Here is a 25573-nt window from a genome sequence, read left to right on the forward strand (position 1 = left end):
ATTCAGTGGAGGTAAATGCAGTGTAACGTAGACCTGGCAAACACACCAACTGACTTACAGACAGAAATGAGCAGAGTTGGAGGGCAGACCTTGGCAGCTCTGAGTGCCATCAGAGGCCGTCGACAAACCTGACCCGAGACCAGTCTGTTCAGTGTGCAGTGGAGGGGGACGGGTGGAGAACAGAGGTCAGCAGATACATGGGAGAGTTGGGAGCTGTATGCAGGGAGCTTGTTGGTGACAGGGCTGTCAAATTGATTCACCTCCCCCACTAGACACCTCTCAGCTGTCTGGTCTGCATACCTGCAATGTAATGTACTCAATCCCCACACAGGTGCACATGCCCCCTCCCTCTAGTGTGTGTGTGTGTGTGTGCGTGTGTGTGTGTGTGTGTGTGTGTGTGTGTGTGTGTGTGTGTGTGTGTGTGTGTGTGTGTGTGTGTGTGGCGCCACGTTGTTACTATTCATTTATGTGCTCTCTTGCTCTCCTTCCCACCTCCTTGGGGCCCATGAGCAGGGTATATATCCACACTGTCTCAGAAACAACCCCTCCTTCAAACACTTATCACTGCATACCATATAACTGCTCTGCCATTTGTTAGGTTCATCTTTTGTGTTGTTTGAATTTGTATTATCCAAGTCTCTGCCAGCGTGCTTCATTTTCCATTTGTTTAGCATGAGGGGAAGTAAATATTCCTATAGATGAAAGCTTGTGGGCCCCCGTTCCAGATGTTTCTCGTGCGACACCGTATTTAAAGGCATTTATCTCTTCTGCCACAGAATTTTCATAGTATTGTTGCCCCAAACAAACATCCCAACTGTAAGAGCTGCCGGCCTGCCCAGCCAAGTCTTTTGCCTGAGGTTAGCTTTGTTGAGAATGAGAGGCTGACTAGCTGTCTTGACATACGAGCTTTAGCCCCTTTATCTCTCCCATCACTAAGATCCCCAAACAAAAGGACAAAGGCAGGCCAGATACAAGGCAAGGTGTCATTTTTCATTGGGAAAAATAGACAAAGTCAGAACATCTGAGGTGTAGATACTATATGTCGAGTGTTGTCTTCTAAACTCCAGTGTATGGACTGGCCTTCAAATAAAAACAGACTGAGGGCTTTTTTCTGGGCTGGATTTCAGTATACAGATAATCTACATACTTGTCTTTTCTTTGTTTCACACACAAGCAGCCACACAGGTTCCTTTAGGGCAGAGCAGCTGGGTATGGTCTAGAAATGAATGAGAAAAGTGGGTGAAGTCTGGCCAAGAGCACGAGAGAGATTGATGTATTTATCACAGATCCTCTGTTCTCTGATGTTGAGCCACACAGATGTAATCACTCTCACATCCTCAACATTATTTGTCCATATTCTTATCCTCAGGATGAAGCGCTAAAGTGAAGAAGCGTCAATCATTTTGTCCCTTCTTCTGTTTGTGGTATTCTGCTGAAATATCTGCTTTTTGAGTGTGAAATTCTCACTCCCCGCATGCATGAAAGGTGTCTGCAAAGTTTGCAGCTTGCTTCTTTGCAGAGTCCTGCAGCTGTTGTCTGCTTTGATTCTCAGAAAATACAAAAGGATTCCACTGGTGACCCAGAGTTGCAGCAAAAAAAGGAGAGAAAAAAAAGAAAAACCATTAGGAGCAAGGAGGAAGCAAATGGTCCACAGAAACTTTTCAAACAGCTTCTGTGGTATAAAGGCTTTGCCATGCCATTTGCTCGCGCAGGCACAAGTACATTAGTTTTGCATTTTTCATGTTAAATTCAACTTTGAATTGAACTTTGATAAGCAATTTTTTTCTACCAAAAACAAGCCATGTTGACATTGCTGGCCAAAGTCCAAAATAGAAGAAGCTTTTGTAATTTATCTTCTCTGTACCTTTTACTTGTATTAAACCTCCTCTGTTAAATTAAACTGTTCCACAAAGAGCAACGGTGTGCAGATATTTCTAAGTTGATTTGGTGTGAATGTTTTTTGAATGAACTGTGACCCTATGGTCCTAACTTCAAGCTCGTTAGCTCAGAGAACTCTTTTCCTTTTGATTGAAGGAAATGGTGAAGAGTCCCGAGAACAGATTGCCAGACAGGAGTAACCCATTGCTAGAAGTTAGGCCAGCTAACTACAGTAGTTTCGCAACCTGCCCTGAGAGTAGTCCCTATGTCACCAAGCTTTTAGTACCACGTATTTTGGAAAGATGTGTGGGTGAATTTCACTCTGCCACTTTCTGGTTTGAACAGGCTCTAATCCATTACTCTGTCTTTGATCCACTGGCTCAGTATGTTCCCAAAAATCTTACTTAATACTTAACATATGGATCAAAAGCAGATAAGTAGATTATACAGCAGGAGTGATGTGACAAGTATCTGTGGATGTTTTGAGATGCTTTGATCCTTTTTTTTTTTTTGGCCTGACTCTGGGTCTCCTTTGCAATCTATTGTTACTCCTGTGTTCATGTGTAGACTTGCAGTGTAAACGCATAAGCATGCGTGCATGCATATATCAGTGCCCCGACACACAGACGCAAACCTACACATGCTCTAACAGACACACAAGCACACATTCAGCCACACAAATCCTGGCCGGTCCTTCTGACGGCCCAAACAAAGATCAGACATGTGTCCAGATCAAACAGAATGTGTATATGTTAACCAGCAGCTGAACAAACAACTCTGCCTCTCGAGTGTCCTTACTTCTCCCAGCATTCGGCTCCTCGCTCTTATTTTGTTTGGATCAAAACGGTGGTCCTCACAGGCCGCCATAATGTCAGTGGTGATTGATCTCCCTCCTGCTTGCTGCAGGCCTCTCTCTGTGGGGGGGTTACCTCAGCAACCGTGGCTTTTTGGCTTATATACCATTTGGCAGAGCTGGATCTAAGTGGCAGAGATTATTACATTTCACTTATCGAAATCACACGTTTAAATGCTACCTCGTTGAATGGACTGACATAGATTTGAGTGTTTATTTCGCTCAGTTAGAATCGGGGAGTCTAACATCTGTCTTTCGACTGCTGGAGTGTATTGAACAGTAAGCTCACTTAGCTGCCGCCGCTGAGCTGTTTCTGAATCAGACTATAAAAACCAGAGCGCAGGAAGGAACCTGAGCTCTTTGGGTCAGCCGCCCACAATGCTCCTGGGCCCAAGAGAGAACACAACAACTCAAATCACAGCCACTACTGCATTTCCTGTGTGTGTGTGTGTGTGTGCTGGAATTGTTGAGAGAGGCAGTGTTTACGTGTGTGTGTCAGAGGAAGTCATAATCTATGTGAGCTATTAGCAACATATATTCTTCTTCTCTTCAGCAGTATGCATACGGCAACAGTGACCAACAAAGAAAGCTGCTAGTGCTGATGAGCTGTTGTAAAGCGGACCTCTTGTAAGTCACTTCACACGAGTAGCACCATACTCCTGTTGGATCATAAAATATCCCAAAGGACGTTGGTTCAGCTCTCAGTGTTTGAAAGAAACAGAGGATTATGGGCCAGGCTCTTTTCCACTCTGATTTAACAGCCATTCTCTGGATCACAGTAGCCTACAGTGCTTCCATTGGAGCTCTCTCTGTGGTTTTGGAAGCTGCTAACATGTCAGTCAGATGTTGTAATGGGGCCCACATTGCCAGTTCTGTAATATTTAGAGATAAAATGCTTTAGTAAAGCTGCAGTACGCTGTGTGTAGTTTGGCTTTGCTTTGTGTGATGGGAGAGAATCTGTTCAGCCTTGTTGGCAAGCCTGTTTTACTTCAGACATATCAGACTTCTCCCCAAGTTGTAACTGTGTCCCTGACAGCTTTATTTCAACCGAGAATGGGATTTGATCAATGGATATGACACATGTTGGTAAATAGAAGGATATTTAGATATCAGTAATCTAATCTCAGCAATGATGCAATCTCAGCTAGAAACCACACATGAATCAGTGACACATTCCCGCAGTCATGCCCAGATGTAAGGCAGAGGGGGTGGTAGGGTCCAACAATGTCTGGCATACCAAGCACATGATGCATTTTTACTGGTCCCACCAACAAAATGAAGTCATTACATAAGTCTTTCTTCACAAGGACACCGTGTGATCTCTAGCTTTAGTCACTGCATGATGTTTCTTACAAGTGTTTTGTGTGTGACTCTGTGGGCTGTGACTTGACACTAATGACCCTAATGGCCCAAAAGACTCAGGATGTCAAATGTTAAAACTTTTCCCCTCTGAAAGACTCTTGAGGAAGCTGCAGCATGATACAGTAAAGTGATCAGGGGGTGTAGTTTAACCAACACTGGTACTGGTGAGCTGCTATTACACCATTACCTGGCTTGGTTGAGGGTTTTGGCTCAGTCTTGTTTTTGAATTTCCATAAAAAGTGATAAAATGTTTCCGTCTATGTTTAAGAGAATTGTAGAAAAAAATTGTTGTCTTTTTACTGCAGTACCATTGTGCTTGGTCTACACCTCCCTTATTATTGACAGTAAACAACAAAAATGCAATACTAATTTGAGACAAAACAAAGGACAGAATATTGAACTGACGAAAGGACTTCTCATGGATTTCTCTACTGGTACAATGGCAGAAAGGCTTAAGGCCAAATATAATGCACTTCTGTTCAGGTGCAGGTGTGTTGTCTGCTCCTCTGATGATCCCGTTTGGTCTAATTTTACAGCTTTCACAGTACATGTATTCTACCTAAAAGCCATTGCCTACGTCTATCGGCCACGAGATAGTCTTGTCAGTGCTCGTCATACCCGTCCCTGAAGTATCTCCCATCTGGCTCATGGCCTGACATGCCATGTGCTGGTGATAAAACACTCCATGGTAGCCTAGTGGGGTGATACTGGTGAAGAGTCGGTCACCCTGTGGGCCTTTAGGTCATGTCCATCTGCCTTTCGTTAATGGAATGGAGAGAAGAGAAGACGAGAGGAATGGACAGGAGTCTCAGCCTGTGTTCAATAGCGTATTTTACATCTGGGTTTAAACATCCAACCGAAAGAGAATGAGCCTCATCAGTTTTAGTCAGTGAGAATCTCTTAAACACGGTGACGGCATGGATTGTGCTGGTAGCTTCATTTCAATGACTGAAGGAAGGCTTTATTTCGAACATGTGACCAACAAAACAGTAGTTTAACATGTCCGAAAAGGAGCAGGAAGAAGCATAAGCTTATTTAATCCTACCCCTTTTCCATCACTCATAGTCAATCAATGACTACAATTCATTGGCACAGGTGTGTGTCACATGTCCAACCCCACATTCCCATCTATAATCATTCCTGTATGATCCTTGTGTTTAATATCGTGATTATTCAAAGATTTTCTGTTATACTGGCCCATAAATGTATTAACAACAAGAGGGCCTTCTTCACAGGCAGGAATGTAAATGAGTGTGTAGTCTATTGTTTGAAAAAGCTTCTAACAAAATGTGTACAGACATTAGAAGGTAAACCAGATCAAACAACAGATCTCTGGTTACCACAAGACTCAACATAAAAACTAATGCACCAGATAGTGAGTCATGCTTAGTGGAAATTAACAGCATGGTAGGCACATCCTCTACCAGTCCAACTGCTTGGATGAAACTACTTTTTGTATAATCTTTGCCATATGGTATGCATTTATCAAAGAAGTAAGAACATTATTGATAGCCCCACTATAATTAAGTGTGGCAGTAAAGCCTTGTTGGATCATCCGAATAGTCAAAAAATGTCAGAAGAAGATGTACTGTAGATACTCTGCTCTTTCTGGCATGTGGTCCCTCTCCAGCTGTAATTGAAAGCTTGTGCTCCGTTAAAAACTGATCAGCCATTTCGTAATTACCTTTGATGGTATTTATCCCGTCTTGTATCCAGCCTCCAACCCCCTCAGTCCCAAACCCTAGATCTGAAGCAGATGGTAGGGCTGAGTACCCTCCCGTACCATCCCTCCGTAGGCCTCAGCTGCTATTTCAGGTGCGGCTGATGAGCCACTCTGCATGTGGAAATGCAGCTCTGGGACTGATGTGGTGCGGCATGTCCCAGATAGCTGTTGGTGGAGACTGTAATCAACTAGGAAAACTGCAGCAAATCTGAGAGTTTGTCGTTTTTTATGGTACCCATAGAGCAATATCTTGCTGCACTCAGCAGAAGTGGCAGATGCTTTTTAGACAGATTGATTCATGGGAAGGTTAATTTGGAGGATCAGGGGAGAGGATATGGTTGGGTTCAAGAGAGAAAGTAAAAACTTATCTGTGTGGTCCTCTGACAGTGAGTTGTTTTTTACTGTTTCTCTCTCTGGAGGTCAAAAGTGTGGGTCAGTACCCATCCTGCTTACAAGGCAGTTTCTCTGACAATAGAACAGGCCTATCTGGCAAATCAGAAGCCATTCTGAACTGCAACTTTGGACATATTTGTCGCCATGAATGGGGTTATGGGAAGTATGTGATGTGGCCTCCAAAGAAGCACTTGGATAACATCCAGTTCAGAAACAAAAGGGCTTTGGTCCAAACTGATCACCACAAAGACCAAACAGCGCTCTCTCATTGTCCATATGGACATCATGTGCATTCTGGGCCACATTGACTGGATGTCCATCAGTCAGCTGGAATTGTTGCTGACAATTTTATAGGCCCTGCTTTAATTCTGCAAGCCACTATCCATTCGTGTCAACATGTACATGGAAATGGTTTGAAAAGCCTGTGGAGCTTTGGCAGGTTGTTTGCTTGCTCAATAGATTTGGAGAGAGAAACGGAGTGACAGTTATTATCTCTCTGCAGCATTACACTGTTGTTTCTTTCTGTTTCCTGTATTGTCATTTGGGAACACAGTGCACAGGTGCTCTCATCTCCCCTCAGCTCGCCAGTTTGAAAGGGATCACAGAGAGCTTTGATGCACTCTCTCCACGCCCAAATCCCTCAGCGCAGAGGCCTCCACACGTGTTTACCATACAGATGACCTCAGAACGACAGGAATGCACCATGTAATAGTAGAGGAGCACTTGCTATGACAGTAAGACAGATTTACCGAGTGCAAGATCCCATGTGCCAGTCTGCTGGTCATATTTGTAAGAAACCTGTCTGACAGTTGATGTTGCCTGCAGTAGCAGATTGATATAAAACATCAGTATGATCAAAGGAAGCTGCTTGACTGTCCTCGAACACTCAGGCGACATCCACACTGATATCAACTTGCTTAATGCACATTTCCACACCACCCATTGATGTTATTTGGGAGGTGTACGCATCAGCTCCTCTGTGAGCCTTTACTTATGATCCCTGGTACTATCAGTGTGTTTTAATTATGGTCAGGCAATTTATTCGCACAATTTAGCTGTCCACACTGACCATCTGTAACTCAACAAGTATACATTGTAATTTGATCATGGCTCATAAATGTGTCCTGTTAAAGATGATCAGTAATTCCTGAACAGCTGTAATTTAACCATTCATTAAATACCTATTTGATGTTTGCAGATTCATCTGACAACAGTAACAGAAAACAGACAAATGACAGCAGCTGTGTTGTGTGCTGTATTGGAAGTCAAAATCAGCAATGACAGAGAGAGTTGTAGGCGGCAGATTGTGGCCTTCTTAAAATGTGGGCTCAAGCATATGGAAAGCAGTTATAAAAAGCATTGATTTGGGGTTGACAAACCAGTTTAGTGTGGATGGTAGGCCACAGTGGAGAGAAAAGATGCTCTTTCAAATCTGCATTACTGTGGTCATGGACCTGGTTTGACTCTGTTGTCACAGCTGATTTTTTTTTATATACTGTATATGTTTTTTTTTGTTTTGTTTTGTTTTTTGGGGGGGGCGCTTTTTTGCCTTTATCAGACATGACAGAGTGGAAAAGCAGAAGGAAGAGAGGGAATGACATGCAGCAAAGGGCCACAGGTTGAAATTGAGCCTGAGCTGCTGCGGTATGGACACAGCCTTAGTGCATGGGGCACGCACTCTACCAGGTGAGCTACCTGGGCACCCCAATTTTTTAAACTAGAAAGTGAGTTTTCATAGTGTGTTCTAGTATCAGGACATGCCATACCTGTAATTTCCTCTGACAGGTGATAAATTCTTCTATACTCAGCTTGGTACTACAGCTTTAGTGGCCAACGTTTGATTTGGAAAATGAATGATTTAATGAGTTTTCCTGTGCAGTCATGAATGTAATTGTGTTAAATGATCCAGCACGCTCCTTTGTGTCAGTGCCATGGTAGCTTTGTTTTAATCCCCATATCCTCTGGAGATGGAAGCAATTGCAAGCTTTACCCGTTCATCAAAAAGGCCTGGTGGACTTTAATGCAGTCGCATTTACAACCACCCTCCTTCTCAGTGCTTATTGGTGGTCTCCCAGTTTTGTCAGTGGCCTGATGCTCATGAGGTTGAAGTTTTGAGTTCTTGATTGCAGTCAAGCCTCTGCTTTGCTATTGAAATCCCATTGTCCATGCTAATGATGTTTGTGGTTCACTGTGGTTGAGTCACTGCTGTGATAAGCATTCATTCAGATTTAGTATTACTCAAACGCCTCCCTTGTGGCCATCTGTCTCTCTCAAAGTGGCCTTTTCCTTGTGCCTAAAGAAAGGTGCTACTGGTTAAGTGAACCCACTGGGTCGTCACTTCCTCGGATGGTGGGAGTAGATGAAGGCTTCTGTGTTGGCTCTTGAGGCCAAGTGAAGTGGCAGAATGTGACATTGGTGACGGTGGCCGGTGCAATACCCAACCCCAGTGGAAATTTTAAAAATCAATAATCAATATTTTCTAATAGACCCATTGTGAACTGTTGATCAAGATTGTGATGATGAATGGAGTGGAGCCTTTTGGTAATTTGATTATGGCAGTAAAGACACATGTCCCCCATAAGGCTTGTAGCGATCTTTAGGCTTTTCCTTGCAAAGGCATTTGTTGCTGTCCAATTGTCTCATCAAATACTTATCTTTGTGTCAGCCAGCTTCCATATTAATGGGCGTTGCACGTTGTCCAGATTCAACGTCTTGGCTAAGCATGCGTTTTCACTGCAGTGATTCCCCCAACTCTGGCTTAGTTAATCTCTAGTTTCAGTGATGTTGACTACAACCGCTGAGTTTCTCATGGAAATAAACAGAAGGAATTTTTCCTTTGGTCTTTACAGCTCATTATTTGGTCAGAGTGAGTGCTGGAGGTAATTACAAAAGCAACGACACATAAAGAATTTCTATATAATCGCGGCAGTAAATCACTGCTACACAAGCAGATTACATGCAGTAAGTTGGAAAGTGTTTGTTGGAAGCAGCATGTGTCAGCAGCACTGACACAGATCTTACAAAGTCAACAAAGGAGGCAAAATAGTCAGTGCCCAAATTACAGTCTATTGGCCACAGAAACAACCAAATTATTTTATGTGGCAAAGTCACCATTCGAACCTCCTGCCAGGGACTGATGGACACTCAACAGGACAGTTTCTAAACTATTCAGAAAACTGGTAATTAAGGCAGAGCTGCTATTCAGTACTGACCTACATATGAAACTGGGCAGAACTGCATAACCTACTGTAAGATACAAAAAAAAAACAAAAAAACATACAACATAAAAAGATGATTTAGAGAGTAGAACTTCACATGGACCAGATGCATATTGCCATAGTATAGACCTCAATCTGATGAGTCCGTTCTTTGTTTACTTAAAAGTGTTGTGATCATGTCCCTGAAGTCCTCCCACTTCTTTTGTTAAATAGTCAGTTAACAGCTAAAACACTGGTAATATTCCTGCTGTATTTTATTTGAAGCAACAAGTATTGCTATGTTACAAACTGTGTCTGTAGTGCTCCGGCCACCATTACTGCGTATATCATAGTGAGATCATGGAGGTTGATAAACTAGTGATCCAGACCGATGGGATCATGCTGACACAGATTTATAATTCATTAGGTCTGCAGTGTACACTGTCTCTGTGTCTCAGAGTGCATCTTCTTTTTCTGTGATATAAATGTGCCCACTTCAACCCATACTGACTTGAGTCATAGAATAATAGACCTTATGACAGTGCTACGCGGCTAAACAAAACAAGAATGGCTTCATAAACAGTGGGTCAAACATGTTTTATGGCCCAAGAATCACTTGATGCTTCTTGAATGATGATCTGCTTCTCCACTCCACTAGTGGTTGCATTATCATGACTAAGACAACTTTAAGTGCAGACAGTATGATATATATTAAACTTTGCTATGAAACAATTATCTTAGTCCTGTTTGGCTGGTCTTATTACTGTTATTGTCCATATTTTGATGTTGTGCTAACAGAAGCCATTGAGACCATGCAAGCTGGTATTTTTTTATTATGATGCTCAATCCAGTGAACTGTGCAGATAATTTGTTAAGGCATGTTGCAGCCTCAGTGTTTTTTGCCTTTTAATATGAGGGATCACTCTGTACCCTTCTGTATTGGTGTCTACATGGCTCTAAATCACCTCATTAATCTGTTTCCTCTGCTGAAGATGTCTGGCCCAGGCTGCATTCCATTAGGAGAAATCCATTATACTTGGCCATGGCCAGAGAGGACACAGAGGAAACAATTTGTGTGTGACTGTGTGCATGTATTTGTGTGTGTGTGTGTGTGTATTAGATCCCAGTTGTCCTGTTGAGGATGTAAAATTTAAATGAGGGGCACTCTGACAGGCATGAATCCTTAAAAAGGACCTCAGAGGGTAATTTAACTGCACATAGAACTTGTTTAAGCGAGGCCTGCTGTCACACTTCCGCTTTCTTAAGTGGCTTGGGTTTTCAGTCACAGGCAGCACTGGTGCGTGTGTGTACGTGTGCGTGTGCGTGTCCTCCAATGCGGTGTAATAGGAGTGCATTCATCCTGGCGTTACTTTCTGCCTTTAATGAAACACCTGAGACCAGTTTTGCCAGCCCCACATCTCTACAAGCATTCAGAAGGCCCATAACTAAAGGGTAATAAGCTGCACTGGGCTGCTCTGTAGTACTGATGTGTACATGTGCTGTTCTGTTACTACACAGCTTGCTGATTCTTTGTCTTTGGAAAACACATCAATGGATTTGAATGTATAATGTTTGGATGTTCAGATGCTGGTTTGTAACGCTGAGCCGTGCACCTTAAATTAAGATTCGAAACTGTATAATTTTTCAAATTGCAAGAGCTATGGTGGCCGTGTGATAGAGGTAAAGAGGTAAACTTCTGCAGCTGTTGTAATTTGTTGGAACTGATAATGGTCAAATGTAATCATCTCTAGCTAGGTGATGTCCATGAGTTGGCTATTAACTTGAATGTCTTGACTTTTGTCTTGGCGTGCTAGTGTCTTTACTACAGTGCCTATGCTTGTTCAAAGATGGATTCCTTGTGAAACAAATGTCGCTCTGTCTGAGAAGGCAGAGAGTAGACCTTACTTTAAAGATGGACACAGCACATTGTTTGTGCAGTGCACAGAGTTTGTGCGGCTCTGATATTCTACATTTCCAGAATATATAAACCTCATCCATCAGGCTCTGTCTCCATCCTAATCTATTTGTTCTCTTCCTGGTTCTCCTCAGAGATTCGGGCCCAGCTGGTGGAGCAGCAGAAATGCCTGGACCAGCAGACAGAGATGAGGGTCCAGCTGCTGCAGGATCTCCAGGACTTCTTCAGGAAGAAGGCCGAGATTGAAATGGAATACTCCAGAAACCTGGAGAAACTGGCTGAACGCTTCATGGCAAAGACTCGCAGCACCAAGGATCACCAGCAGTACAAGTGAGGAGACACTTTCTTCATGTTTGTCTGTGTTCAGTTTGTTTACAGTGTCATCAGGGTTCATTTATGGGCCTGAGAATACTCTCTGAGAATCTGAATGAGGATTGTCATTCATAGATTGCTGGTCTAATTTATTTCTATAAAAGCTGTTTTATTGTGGCAGTCAGATGGAAGTCTTACTGGATTTCAGTGGAATGTTCAAATAGGCTTATTGTGATGATGAGCTATGTCAACCTTCATTTCATATTTAAATAAAGGCTGAAAAGCATCATAGCGGTGGTGGTTTTATTTTCATTTATCTTTCAATCCTGCTCAAATTTCTTTCTTGCCAGTATAATAGCCTCTGAAATTCTAGTGCTAGACTGCTCTCTTTCTCTTAGTCCTATCTTAACCCCTCCAGCATAGGAAATTCATCTATGCAAAGCTATTGCTTGCTGTTTTAAAAATCCAGAAATGAAAAGTTTTTCCCATTTGCAGTCAGTTAAGATTGATTTATTTGCTCCATATCATTTGTCTTTGTTTCAAATTTATGCTCGAATGTTCATGTTAATGCCTGTTTTCCGTCACACTAACGTACCAAGAAGCTTTATGGATAATCCTTGTCTTTTCATTTTGTATTATTTCTTGTTTGTGTGTTGTACAGTGTTGTACAGTGCAGTAGTTTGTGTGGAGTATTTAGGCTCTCTCATGTTTGACATACACTATGTGGTATTCAATCCACCGGCATGAATGGTAAGGTGTTAATTATGAGGATCTATATTGAAAGTCACAAAATTTACCAATACCAAAACAACACCTTTGCATTATCTTTTTTTTCAAGAACATTTTCATAAAACCACTTTGTATTGAACCAAATGTGCCAAAATTCTCAGTCATGTGTAGCACAAGTAGCTATACCTGAACTTTGGCTAAAGAAAATACAGTCTAAAATGAACAGTTCTAATATATAAAATATATAATTTTAAAATAAGTTGTAATTTAAGTCATCGAAGATATGATGAATAAGACTAAGGATATGAAGAAGAATTTGGTGCCAGCATTTGAAACTTGATAGTTTTACTTCATAATATACATGCACATACAGTAGTTTGGGGCCACGCTGAATGAGTATTTAGGTTTGATACTTGGTCCGACTTGTACATGCTCACTGACAACAGAACAGTGTCATTGTGGCTGTTATGAAAGACTACAAGAAAACTGGAAGAAGAAACAAAACCTTAACCTTGCTGTGGAGTTACCTACATATGAGAAAAAGCTCTAATGAAATGAGGCTCTTTATCAAACTGTTAAGAAGACGTTTGTGTCTGTCACCTTTTCATCTCTCCGTCTGGCACCCCCCCTCACTTCTCTCCCTCCGTCTTGGTGGTGCATCGCAGTTTGACTTGGAGACTTTTTGATGATCTTGACACAGTTAGGCGTGCTGTCGTTTTTGGCCTCATTACACTGTAGGAGTCTGCTCATGGAAAAAGCAGACATTAGCATATTGTTTGAACTTGTGGTGGGAACAAAAATAAAACGCATGTTTGTCCTCGCCGTCCGCAAATATCCCCTGCTCTCTGTCTGAAGCTCCAATGCCTCTAGCAGCTGTGTGTGCCCATGTGTGTAACTGGTGAAGGAACTGTGGTATGGCGCTCTGTGGTTTTCATCACGTGATGTACAGTCTGGTCACTTCATTCACAGGTTAAACATTTGGCAAGTGCCTAGGAGCCTATTTCTAAAGTAAATACAGGACATCTGAATAACATTAAAAACCTTCTTGAAGGTTTTAAATCATGTGGCCTGTATTTTTGTATTCACCTAAACAACACACGTACAGTAAGGCTTCTGTGTTCTCCATATTCTCTAGGTTGTTTTCATTGGACAGACTTGTCTGTGGTGTGGTGAAAAAGTGTGTTTTTATCCTGTCTGTAGTCTGAAGCCACTATTCAGGTCAGCTTGGCAGAGATGCAAAACCGTAAAGTTGCAATAAAATGAGCAGCTAAATATGTGGGTGATTAGTCTAGACAAGCTGCATTCAAAAGGGGGCCAATGCTGTGGCTGTCAGTGGAGCTGCATTTTTTAACCTGGTTTACATAACTGATGTTGAGACAAATTGACAAGATGTCATTCTAACAGTCAAGAGTGCATTAATATACGCTGTGTGTGACATGTTTGATTTGGAAGACAGATCCCCCCTTTTATCCTATTTTCTCATATAAATTCCAGACATGAGGAGATTGCCTATGACAGATGCGCTCTCACCCACTGGTTATACGTTTGGTTTAGGCAAGCGCTGGCGTCTGGGTAGAGCATGCAGGAGGAGGAGGAGGACTCTTCTGACTGTTTTTGCGTTGATATCAACTAGGGAAGTTCAACTAATTTCCCTGACGTTTGAACTTAGAGTAGCTGACTAGTCTAGAAATAAGAAAACAAGAAGTCAAAATTGAGTGTAATCTATATGATTAAACATTGTCTGAAAAAAATATTGCTTATGCTATTCATCACATGATTCAAAAACCAAATCAGATTTCAAATGCTGCTGAACGTGTGCCACTCTGCGCTGTGCATTATGAACATTGCACCTCATCTAGTAATGTAAGTGTGTACATTCATGACATAATAATGATAAGTTTAACTGACTAGTATTTCTGGCACTGACTAGCGAGGGTAGCAACGTTGAATCAACTAATAGTCTAATCACACAGTCCCTAATATCAATTCTAAATGTATTTGGACGTATCCGCAATATCAACGCCCGCTTGCTTGCTTGTACTTCTCTGGACAATGACCTGCTCTGCTCACACATGGACTCAATGGGACATTATACAGACTTTATAGTAGGGAGCTGGCAGGGTAAAGTCTGGTTAATGTTTGATTCGGACATTTGCGTTCACACATGCAGCTCCTCCGGGTAACGTCAGGAAAAGTTCAGGGTAAGGCAGAACACAGGTGGAGGCTGATCCTATTTCTCCATGGTCACAGCCCCCTCCGCACAGGCCGTGTTGCAGACGTGCTCCCACTCTGGCTTCCTGCCAAGCTTAAAACATTGCCATTTGTGTGTTGGTATTCATTACCAAGCTGCACGTATCGCTGTTGGAAATTGAGTCTAGGTCTCTGCCTTGCAACGCCAATGTGTTCTGTCTTCCACAGTCCTGATTCTGCCTCTCTCTCATGATCCTTCTGGCTCGGCAAAAAAAAGCTCTGGCACTGTACGAGTTTAGTCCAGAATCCTCCGCTGGAGTGAGTTAGAGTTAGTGTTTGTCAGAAAGCACAGACTTTATAATAGCTGAGGGAGTATTACAGCAGCTCGCTGCTGGAGAGGAACCCACCTTGCTTCAGGGGAAGTGCCCTGTGTCGAGCTGTACTCCTGGTGGCAAGACAGCAGTGGAAGAGGGATGGTGCCAACTCTAAAGTAGAATGGATGTTTTGAAAGACATAGGCATTGCATCTGACTTGAAGGTTTGGGGGTTTGGAACTACAACACTTTTAAAAAACATTCACATTCACATCCACATTCATATTCTTGTTTTTATCTTATTACACCCCTTTAAGGAGAGAAATTAAGAGCAGATTAACAAACAGATTCCTGTTTAGAGTGATGATCTACTGAGAAAGAAGTCTCCTTTTCAGTAATAATAATGCTTGTTTCTGAATGGTGAGTCTTTTTTATCAATGTAAGAATACCTATTTTTTCACAGAGATACATAAACACAATTATCGGCATTGTTGTCTGTGATTATATACCCAGTCGAAACATGCAAGTGTCTTTGCCACATCCAGCAGCCGCAGCTACATGTTTGCAAAATTTAACTATTTAAACAGCTGCAAAAACATTCTTCTTCCTGGACAAACACACTCCTTCCTTAAGTAACATGTGTTAACCTACATTTTTTTATAGGCATGGCTGTGCAACACTATATTGACTGCAATCGCACTTACATCAAACATCAAATGTTCTTTGCTCCAGGATTACATTTGAAGAGGATTTTGTGTTTCTTCTGCAAGTTTTGTTTTCCTCTTCCTTACCGCGAGAGGTAAATGCAGCACACAGTAATGGAAAAAAAGTCCCTGTTAAACTTGATAATTTGGTGTTATAAAATTGAGTTAGGAAACTTTACTGAGCCCATGCTGTTCAACATGATGTATTATGCTGGTCAGAACAGCAGCATGTCTGTGTGATCTGTTCACAGTCACGTCTTGAAAGCATTTGCAGCTTAAAGCTTCCATGAAGTCAGGCAATGCTGCCTGCAGCAGAAAAGGCAGTGACCACCAGTGATTGTATAAGATGCATCTGTGGGTTTAGACGTTAAATTGCCATTAATGACCATAAGGAAAAAAGTTCAGTTCCACGAGTGTCTTCCTTTGTCCTCCCTGTGAGAAAACAAACGACAGAGCTGCGTCCCAGTGTCCAGCGCGCAGCAACCGTCTTTGGGAGAGCCGCTGAGTCCTGTCTGCCCGGTCCATTTGTGTCTCAGCGGCTGTTTGCAGAACACACACACACACACACACACACACACACACACACACACACACACACACACACACACACACACACACAAATGAACAAATATGGGCAAACATTCTCCTCCGTCTCTCCCGCTCTTTCTTAAACACACACATGCACAAACCAGAAACCGTATTATGCAAGGTTTGCTCAAGGAGGGACATGGAGATGGCGAGCAGAGGAATCATTGAATTATTTATAATGCCAAAGCCTCAGCTGGGATCATCTTAAATAGGCTGCTTTTATCCAGAATTAAGTTTCTGGTTAAGGGACTTCCTCTCTTTGTCTGTGCGGATGAAAAGAAGGTGTAGAACATGCTGCGGCTGCATACTGCTGCCACGCATTACTTTCCCTATTCACAGAGGGAGTTGAAATTCATTCAGTCATTCAGCTTTTGCATCCTGTTGCATGCTTTTAAATTTCAGACTTAAACCTTTGTTCCGTGATAGGTTTGGTCCAAATCTGACTTACAGTAATCACTTCGCTTTGGTAGCAGCTGTGTGCATACATAGCAGGTGAACACCAGTCACTGTGCTGCAGCTAAAACGGCTGTAGTTCATTAATGAAAGATGTTATCAATATGCCACCAGAGGACTTTGCCATTTCGCTGCTGACACTGATACATGCTCTTGTGTCAATGCCCCGCATACTGAGGTGATAGTCACCTTTAATTGTCAGCAACCTGCTACTGTGTAAGAGTACAAGCATGTTGACGGTGACTCAGTGAGTCCTGGATTTCGACAGCATGAATGGACTGAACATACACATATACACATCAATGGGAGGCAGCAATTTGCTAATGAGTTCTTTTTTTCGCTCGCCTCTTTTCCTGCCTCTCCTGGACATTAGCTTCCCCTTTCATACCTGTGTTTTAGCCCCTCGGGGGCCCGTCTAGCTGCCTGCGAGTCTGTCTGACCCAGTTCCTGCCATGGCTGAGGGGGAAATGATGACATTGAGAGATTTTCCTGCCATTATGTGTGGTAAGCAACTCCCAGAGGTTATTTTGTCATCGCGGCCTGTGTCAGTACCCCCCTTGTTTTCTCACTGCAGGCCTCCAGTTTGATTTAGTAGGTCAGCCCATTAATAAACATACAAGGTACTTTAAGAACTGTTGTGTCTGTGGGAGCCTATGTCAATGACTTGAGTTCTCGTATTTTTCCAGCTCTACTCTGTGACACACTTTGATTTGTGATTAATTCTGGGTCATACCTGTGTTTAATGTAGCCTTTAATGTTAAGAAAGTGGACTTCATGTGAAAGAATAGTGCTGCTTTTGTTGTTTGTTTATTGTGTAACATGCTGAATTTTTGTAAGGCCTGTGCTTGTACTGAATCAGGTCAGACTTTTCACAGTGATGAGCAGTAGGGTGGATGGCAAAGAAGAGAGCAGGTGAGGCTTTTCAAGTCCTGAGTGAAAATTCTCTGCATACGTCTGCCAATAGACTGCTTTCACTGAAGCTGTTTTGCATTTTCAATCAAATTGGCTTAAGATTTTCACAACTGGTACAGAGTGATCATAGATGGACAGAGAGCCACTGAGCAAAAGGGAATGACTGCTTAGGAAATCTAGGAGGTTATTTTATACACTTCTGCAGATGTCTATGTTGTACCACGTCCAGCTTCATGTCAGTGGCCACCTGCACATAATGCATCTGCACATGCAAAAGTCAGCATGAATTAATAAACACATGCACATGCCACACACACGTGCCGCCTTCACATATCTATTTCAGTACCATAGAATGGAGGTATTGCACTCTGCTGATACATAATGCAGAAAAGATTGATGGTTATTGCTCTTTGAGTCTGTGTGTGACGCTGTCTAGCAGTCCTGCTGCTGTAGCTCCGGGACTGTTTCTCTTCTTTTCTCTTTTTCTAGCGTTCCCCTTCCTTTGCATGTGGCCCGTAGCCTGGGCATGTTGCACCAGCACATCACTCAGCTTTCAGCGAATCATTTTTTTCATTCACAGTTTTCCCAGCATCTTTGAAAAAAGGGACTGTGCTCTCGAAAGCTCTCGGATGTTTTTCACGCCAATCTGCTTTTATCAAATGTTGTTTGCTTCCTGTTTTTGCAGAGTCTCAGTCAACACTGGTTGGAATGTTTGTATCAGTTATTCGTTTTGAGAAATGCCTTGTTTTTGCTCTTACAGCAGATGTTGCGCCGGGCTCAAGGCTAGTTCAGGGCTGGGTCATTTGAATTTCACCTGTTGTGTTGACAAGAGCTGCCTGTCTATGCAAACTAGCTTTGTGAGGGAAGAGCAGAGGCGAGTCTCCATATGGTTCCTGCAAGACTTGACCCCAGACCAACCATAAAACCTCTCCCACACATACTCGTATTCTGTGCTGCTCTTTGCAGGCAGGAGGAATGTTAGAGATTAACCCAGAGGAAGTCAGCCTGCAAGCTAGTGCTTACACAGGGCCTCAGCTTGCTCTGGCCTGGACAATGTCCTACAGTTAGCTTGGAAGCAGCCAGCACACGGCACAGGAAACAGCTCTCAGGCTCCACTGCTTTGCCCCTTAGCTTTTTTGCACTCGATCATCCCTCTTTGCTGCGATCTGTCTTCCCTTGCTTGTCTGTCTTCTGCTGTCACAGTTCATAAGTAATTCTGCTTTTCAACTTTACTTAAAATACATCCATGGCTTCTCCAACTTCATTCCACTAAGTGTATTTAAAGCCTGTGGCTCACTCTTCCCTGGTTGTAGGAAGTCAGCTTGGCTCAGAGCATTGCAAGAGCTCTGCCCCAGAAATGTCACTGATACAAAGTATTTCCAACCTAGCTCTGCAGTCCATGTTATATGCAGAGAGCTTTTCAGGTCCAGAACCTGAAGTATATAGGACATTTAGCACCAAGGGAGGTCTATGACGCATCACTCTTCAACTTCTATAACGGGCCCTGCTGCACTTTAGGTGTTTGTAGACAGCCTGCTAGTCGAGGAACTGCCACAATCTCCTTGTGAAAATGACACGTACTGTCTAAAGAGATTAGGGCTGAGACATTGACATGGATTCAGACACGCCAGAAAGTGTTGAAATGTTCTGATGCAAACCATAAACACGTACAGGTAATACTGCCAAACTGTGGAGTGGATTTGAAGTCTGTGACCATGCGTGTTCTGTTTATTAATGAGCGGTAACACACAACCACTTCTCTCATACACACTGATGCCTCCTGTAATTCTTAACAGTGACGCATTAAGTGAGACAGCAGGGTAATCATTTTCCACGTGGAGGTTTGGGAGCTGATCCGACACCTGCCTGTTTCCCTGCTTTACTTAGGAAAGACCAGAACCTGCTGTCCCCAGTCAACTGTTGGTACCTGCTGCTGAACCAGGTGAGGAGGGAGAGCAAGGACCACGCCACACTGAGCGACATCTACCTCAACAACGTCATCATGAGGTTCATGCAGATCAGTGAGGACTCCACACGGCTACTCAAGAAGGTGAGGGGGGAAAATGCAGCCAGACTTTGATCACACTAAAGCTAAATATGATGTCTGGGTGCTGCTAAAGTAGAATGACAACTGTATTGTACAACTGAAGGGACTGTGTTGTGAGGGCGATTCTTCCTTATGGCCACCAGACACTACGTGTATGTCACATTTGGTTTGATGTAATGTTTGAGTCCTTTCCCAGTATGGTTGAAAACTGAGGTGATTTGGGGTTGTAGAGGGGAAAAAAAAACATGGCTTTTAGGTGTTTGGGCTGAGAGGGAATCCAAAAGAAATTTACCAGACTGAAAAGAAATCAAACGATATTTTAACAAACTGGCTGACGACAACAGCTTTGTACAGAAAGCAGTGAAGAAATGTGGATGTATAATACAGGTTACAGGAAGGTAAACACTTCTTCGGGCTAAATTAAAGATGCCTATTGAAACACTTTGTCCTAATATAGTATATAGTAGTTAATTATAGTGTGTTAAACAAAGGTTCATGTTCATTGGTGAATCCACTTTCCAGTCACAAACTCTGAATGTAGCCTGCCTGAATGTAGTCAGTCTCACTGTTTCCTTGTCTCGTTTACGGCCCTGAAATCCTTCTTTGACTCACCCGACCTTTTTTTATTTTCTACTGTACTGGTGTTTGACCTCTACTAGAAGAGGTCTCATGTGATTTTCTTTGATCAACAAAAACAGAAGTTTGAACTCCCCACTAACACAATCCAGATTTCCCATCACAGTCAGATCAGGCAGCGGAGTCTCCAGTCACTCATGTTACACAAACAGTCTTTCACTTTCACTTAATTCAATGTTCATTTGACAAGGAAGTGTGTTTATTGCATGATGTGCGTGATATATACAGTATATATTCAGCTTTGCATTTGGGAGGAACGAACTCTGCTGGGCTCCTGTGGTTTAGTTTTGTGAATTAGAGCAGAGGAACCTTGGTCACCACAGTTTCAGATCAGTATGCCTTCTCTCTCCCGTCTGAAGACTGTGGCTTCATGGCTGAAACCGGGCCTCTGCTGCCTTTTCCACCACAAACACGACAACTCCCTAGAAGATTATGAGCTCCTATGCTGCAGGAGACACACGAACTCACCACAGGACTAAATTACAAAGTGTCTTTTCTTCAGAGGAGCGCCTTTGTGTCAGTTTAGCTTGTGTGACTTTTTCTCAGATTCCCCTCTCTTTCTTTTTTGCTCTGCCTTACTGCAAACCCTGACCACCTAACCGACTCAAAAAGTAAAAGTGAGGCCATTTTATTCATTCTCAAAGCACTTAACATCTCTTAATGGTTGTGGTTTCGTCAGATTGTATTGGGGCGTGGTCTTTAAGTACTCACCCGAACCCCCAACACACAAACAGGAAGCTGCAGCAGTCATTTCCTTTTGATAGTGTTTAAAGGCTTATGGTTCGACTAATGAGGCCAGATGTGAAACAGTCATATTTCAGATGTTCCTGTCCTTGCCTCCCCACTTTGATCATCATAATGATAGATTTAAACATTTTGTAGTGTAACTCTGAGGACACTCAAATCCTCACAGTCTGCAGGATCGTCCCTTTAAAGTTTGCAGCGTAGTTTCTCAGTGGATCAGGTGTGCAGACAAACAGCAGACTGGTGGGAGGTCCCGGTTCATAGGCGACCTGAGACACCGCTCGCCCTCTAATTAAAGCTTCCCTGGCCCTTTGATCTCAGCAGAGCATCATTAACGAGGCACAAACAACAGAGAAGTCCCCCATGTTACATGGGCCCCCTCACAGCTTCGAAGAGACAGCTGTGCTGTTGTCATCCTTCCAGCGCATCAAAGACCTGTGTTTTTATTTCCTTGTATGTTCAGGTCTCATGCTGTGTGGTGGAACAGCAGAGGAGGGCCCCAGAGTAGCCCTGTTGTCTTCGTCAACATCCTCCGGTTGACCTGTTTGCCGTTCGGCATGTGCGTTTATTTCTTCAGTGCTGCATTGTGGTCATTTTTTCAAACAACAATACAGCCACAGCTTCTTTTAGACAACACCCCATCCTGGCCTTTTTTGTTCCGATACAAGAGTCAAGTAGTGGACCTCTCTTTCTGTCTTCATGCTTGAACAGATCTTATCACATGTATTCAGTTTTCATTATTCATACAGCTGGCTGTTTGTTTTACTCTGCCCTGTTTTATTTATGGAAGTCACGTTCTGTGGCTGCAGCTAGGAGGTGAATTTCTCAAAGGTTGAGGCAGTTTTGAACTTTTCCACAGGCAGTGCATGATCTGGGTAAAGTTTATTATACAAGCATTCTTACAAAAAGCATTTACACATTTCATAGCAGGAAAAGAATAGATGTAAATAACAGAATGAATGATGGCCAAATTCCATTTAGCTTCTTCAATTTTAGGGTCCTGGTACATGCTGACACACTGTCATGACCTGTGTTTTTCCTGCTATTACAAGTCAAAATATCTGTTGTGAAAAATGTGCTGTTAGTATGACACATGATGGTAGAGTGTATCTTAAAGGAATAGTTCAACTGTTTGAGTCTGATTTTGTGCAGAGCTTAGTGCAGGATTTGTGCAACTTAGCTTAGCATAAAAACTGGAAGTGGTGGAAATGGCTCCAACGCTACTTGACTCGATTTAATGCACATACTATCAGACATGTGACAAAGTCGGTCTGTGTTTTTATAGGGACTTTGTAGTGAAGTTATTTCTTTGCAATCAAGTGCACAAGTACCTCTGAAAGTCTTTTTGTCACAGTCAGGTTGCCAGGCTTGGCACCATTGTGCCTCTTATTGAAACTGCAACCTGTGCTCATTGACCGTACCTGGCTACCTGCACCATTGCTAGGTTGTTTTTTTTTTTTTAAAAGCGTTTCTATTCATGTGCCTGTTAAACCAATGAGACATATTGAGTAAAGAAGACAATTTAGGAGTTGTTCATCGTTGAACTAGCTGTTTGCCACTGTTTCCGGTCTATATGCCAAGCTCAGATAACCACTCCCTGACACCAGCTCCGTACTCAGTGCACAAATGTGAAACCGATATCCGTCTTCTCATTTCATGTTTAATTTATGAGAGTGCATATATTAAACAAATAATTATACTTCCCAAAACGTTAAACTATTCTTTTGACATTTGAAAATAGAATTACATATCTGTGTCATTCGGTTAAAGCTTGTTTTTGCAAAATACATCAGCTAAGACCATGTCAGACTTTCTACTGTGTACCACAACTGTGTGTGTTACAGTGACAAGGCACTCAGATCTATGCAGAGCACCACACACACACACACACACACACACACACACACACACACACACACAGGCCCCCAGAGGGTATACAACTGCCATCTCTGTACCATGATTAATGTCAGTGGCAATATGAAACCCACCACTCCCCAAAGGCTGACTTGGTTTCTCCTCTCTGAGGTTGTTTCATCTTTCTAATGTGGTTGGAATACAGATGGTGTGAGCTTAAAAGGGGAAACCCATTTGTAGGATCTTTTTAATGAATTTAGACCAAATTGGGAACCCCCCCTTCCCCCTTTCCAGCTGACATGCCTTTGAAATGATAGGGGGTAAGTTGCACAAATTAAATTAGCAACACCAGTTGCACAACGTAGCATTTAGTAAGCAGCCCTTATTGGTTATAATTTGAGGTATACAGCATCTGTGTCAGATTCAGTTTGAAAGAAGGGATTATTTCAGTGTTCTTAAAGGCATTGTGTCAGGTGTAGCTTTTCTGATGAAAGCACTTTAATCATGTCTTGAATGCAATGCCCCTTTACTTTCATCTCTGTCTTTACTTCTCTCACGCACGCTCTCTCACAGCTCATCTGAGCCCTGAGAAGGCTTTTCATTGAGCTCTGGATCACTTCCCAGCCTTCTCAATGGAGAAGAGCAAACGCGTGTTAGATCTGACAGATAGTCAAAGGTTCTGTCCTCTCAACTGACAGTTGCTAATGGCTTTTCCCACAGGAGAAGGCTTATGTCTTTATGATCTTTCTAATATGTAAGAATTGATAGGCAGTTTACTTAAAATGTGGCGCTGTCACAATTACAGATCTACTATAAACTCAAGGACCAGATGATCCTGTAATTTGCCTCAATTATAAATATGATTTAACTCCAGACCTTTCGTTGCTCCCTCATCTGCACTTCATTCTCAAACACGCCTGAGTTATCCAGGCTTACAGGCTGTTGGCACTCTTATTAGGTAAGAGCTACAAATGAGGGAACGGACAGACAAAGTGCTGGTTGAAAAGTGTTGCCGATCAGCCAGGTGACAGCACGACGCTCTTATTTCACTAGCATGGCAGCCAGTGACTGAGTGCATAATCCTCTTTGCTGTCTGTGCACATGCTTGGACATCGTGCACCTTTACCTGTGAGCGACTTGTGAAAAACAAGAGTGAGAGAGGTTGTATGTTTGTGCACCAAAGTTTTCACAAGACTGCCTCTGTATCGGTCTGCTGTGTATTGACAGGTCCGCAGAGTCCATGTTTGTAAACTCATCAGGATCAATGAGGTGTATGACCGCGATACAGCCTCTTATCTGTTGTCAACGCCCACATGAGTCCCCACGTGTGCAAGGCAGTATATGTGACTCATCTAATCTCAAATCAGGAAATCCCATATGTTGTTCAGTGTTAGGGTATCAGTGGCCATGGCCACTGCTTCAGGATTTCAATAACTAGTAGTAGTTTCTTGAAAATGGCTCAAGTACAAGCAAATGCATACAATGTATCAAAGAAATGTGTTGAAATTGTGATCATTCAGACCTGCTGCTGTCTTCAGCTTGCCTCTGTGTATGATCTGGACCTGGCAGCTAATAGCAGCATTTAAACTGCTCTCAGATTCTGGTTGTTATCAATTGACTAAGTAGAATAAGTATTTAAACATGGCTCATAAAAAATGAATGCATATTTTACAATGAACTTTTTGACATTTTTCACTGTGTACAACTCTTAAAGGTGCCTGTGGACCCTTCTTGTAAACAAGCAAGAGTTATGTTTACATTCAGTTTACATTTTGTACACCTCACCGAAAACACATGTGTATCTCTGTCGTACAACAGATGTGCTCAATGCAGTTCCTTCTTCATAAAACATTTGCAAAGCCAACTGTTTCTCTTTTTTTCCTATTTTTTCCCATGTTTGCTAGCTTGCAGTTCTAGCTCTTCTTTCTCGCCTCTGTCAGGGTTGTACTACATTTCTTGTTGTGTTCTCACCACACTGACTGTCCATCAGCACAATAGCTTGAAACCAGCTCCTGTTTGCACACATGCATGATAAAAACAGAATAGGGACCCACTTATAAAAACATCACCCTGTACAGCTGCACCTAAGAGTGACTAATTGCAGTTGTAGCTGTAGCTTTGATTTATTTTTGACCAACATGTACTCCATTCTTGACCAGAAGTAAATCACCACTCCATACCTCTGCACTAGGTGGTTCAGTGCCCTCTAAGAAGCCTCTTACAGCCTTTTGCTGGAAGTGGCTCCCAGAATTAGATTTGTCTGAGAATAATTGGGTTAAAGAAAGTCCTGGAGTGCAATCGAAGGCAGTAACATCACCCAGGTAGCAGCGTGTGGTATCAGCGGTAGTAGAGAGATCAAAAATTCATAGTCATGACTCATAATCTCATAAACATGTGATACAGTATATGAGTCAGTGTGAAAGAAATATGGGAGCTCCATAGTTAATTAATAGTGAAAGCCCTTCTAAATCCATCACGGAATCACTCTTAAACTGTATCCCACGTCCGTAAGATGCATTAATGTGTGTGTGATAGTATTACTGAGTCAGCCTTGTGGCATGGCTGATTGAGTTAACATATTTGGGAAAAATCTTTCACATTGAGATGTCGAAGCCAGATAATGTGTTGAGCATGTGGACGCTGAAACTCAAGCTGTCTTGGACGATTTGAGTGGAAAAGCCGCTGTGACACTGATACCGCTTTCACACAGAAGCCCTGTATTTGACACAGGATGATAAATCCAGTGTTCTTTATTGTGTTTGTGCCAATC

The 25573-nt window shown here is 42.5% G+C and overlaps 1 protein-coding gene across 4 annotated transcripts in view; it reads left to right on the forward strand.

Moving 5' to 3' along the window:
* Positions 1-25573, forward strand: part of srgap1a (SLIT-ROBO Rho GTPase activating protein 1a) — an 84154-nt gene that overhangs the window by 19883 nt on the left and 38698 nt on the right. For all 4 annotated transcript variants that reach the window (XM_041938451.1, XM_041938453.1, XM_041938455.1 and 1 more), the window contains exons 2-3: positions 11456-11651; positions 19410-19572. In XM_041938451.1, the coding sequence (XP_041794385.1) occupies positions 11456-11651; positions 19410-19572 (359 nt within the window). The remainder of the gene's footprint in view (positions 1-11455; positions 11652-19409; positions 19573-25573) is intronic.

The sequence above is a fragment of the Chelmon rostratus genome, chromosome 6, assembly GCF_017976325.1.
Source record: "Chelmon rostratus isolate fCheRos1 chromosome 6, fCheRos1.pri, whole genome shotgun sequence".
In the NCBI taxonomy this organism is placed as follows: Eukaryota; Metazoa; Chordata; class Actinopteri; order Chaetodontiformes; family Chaetodontidae; genus Chelmon; species Chelmon rostratus.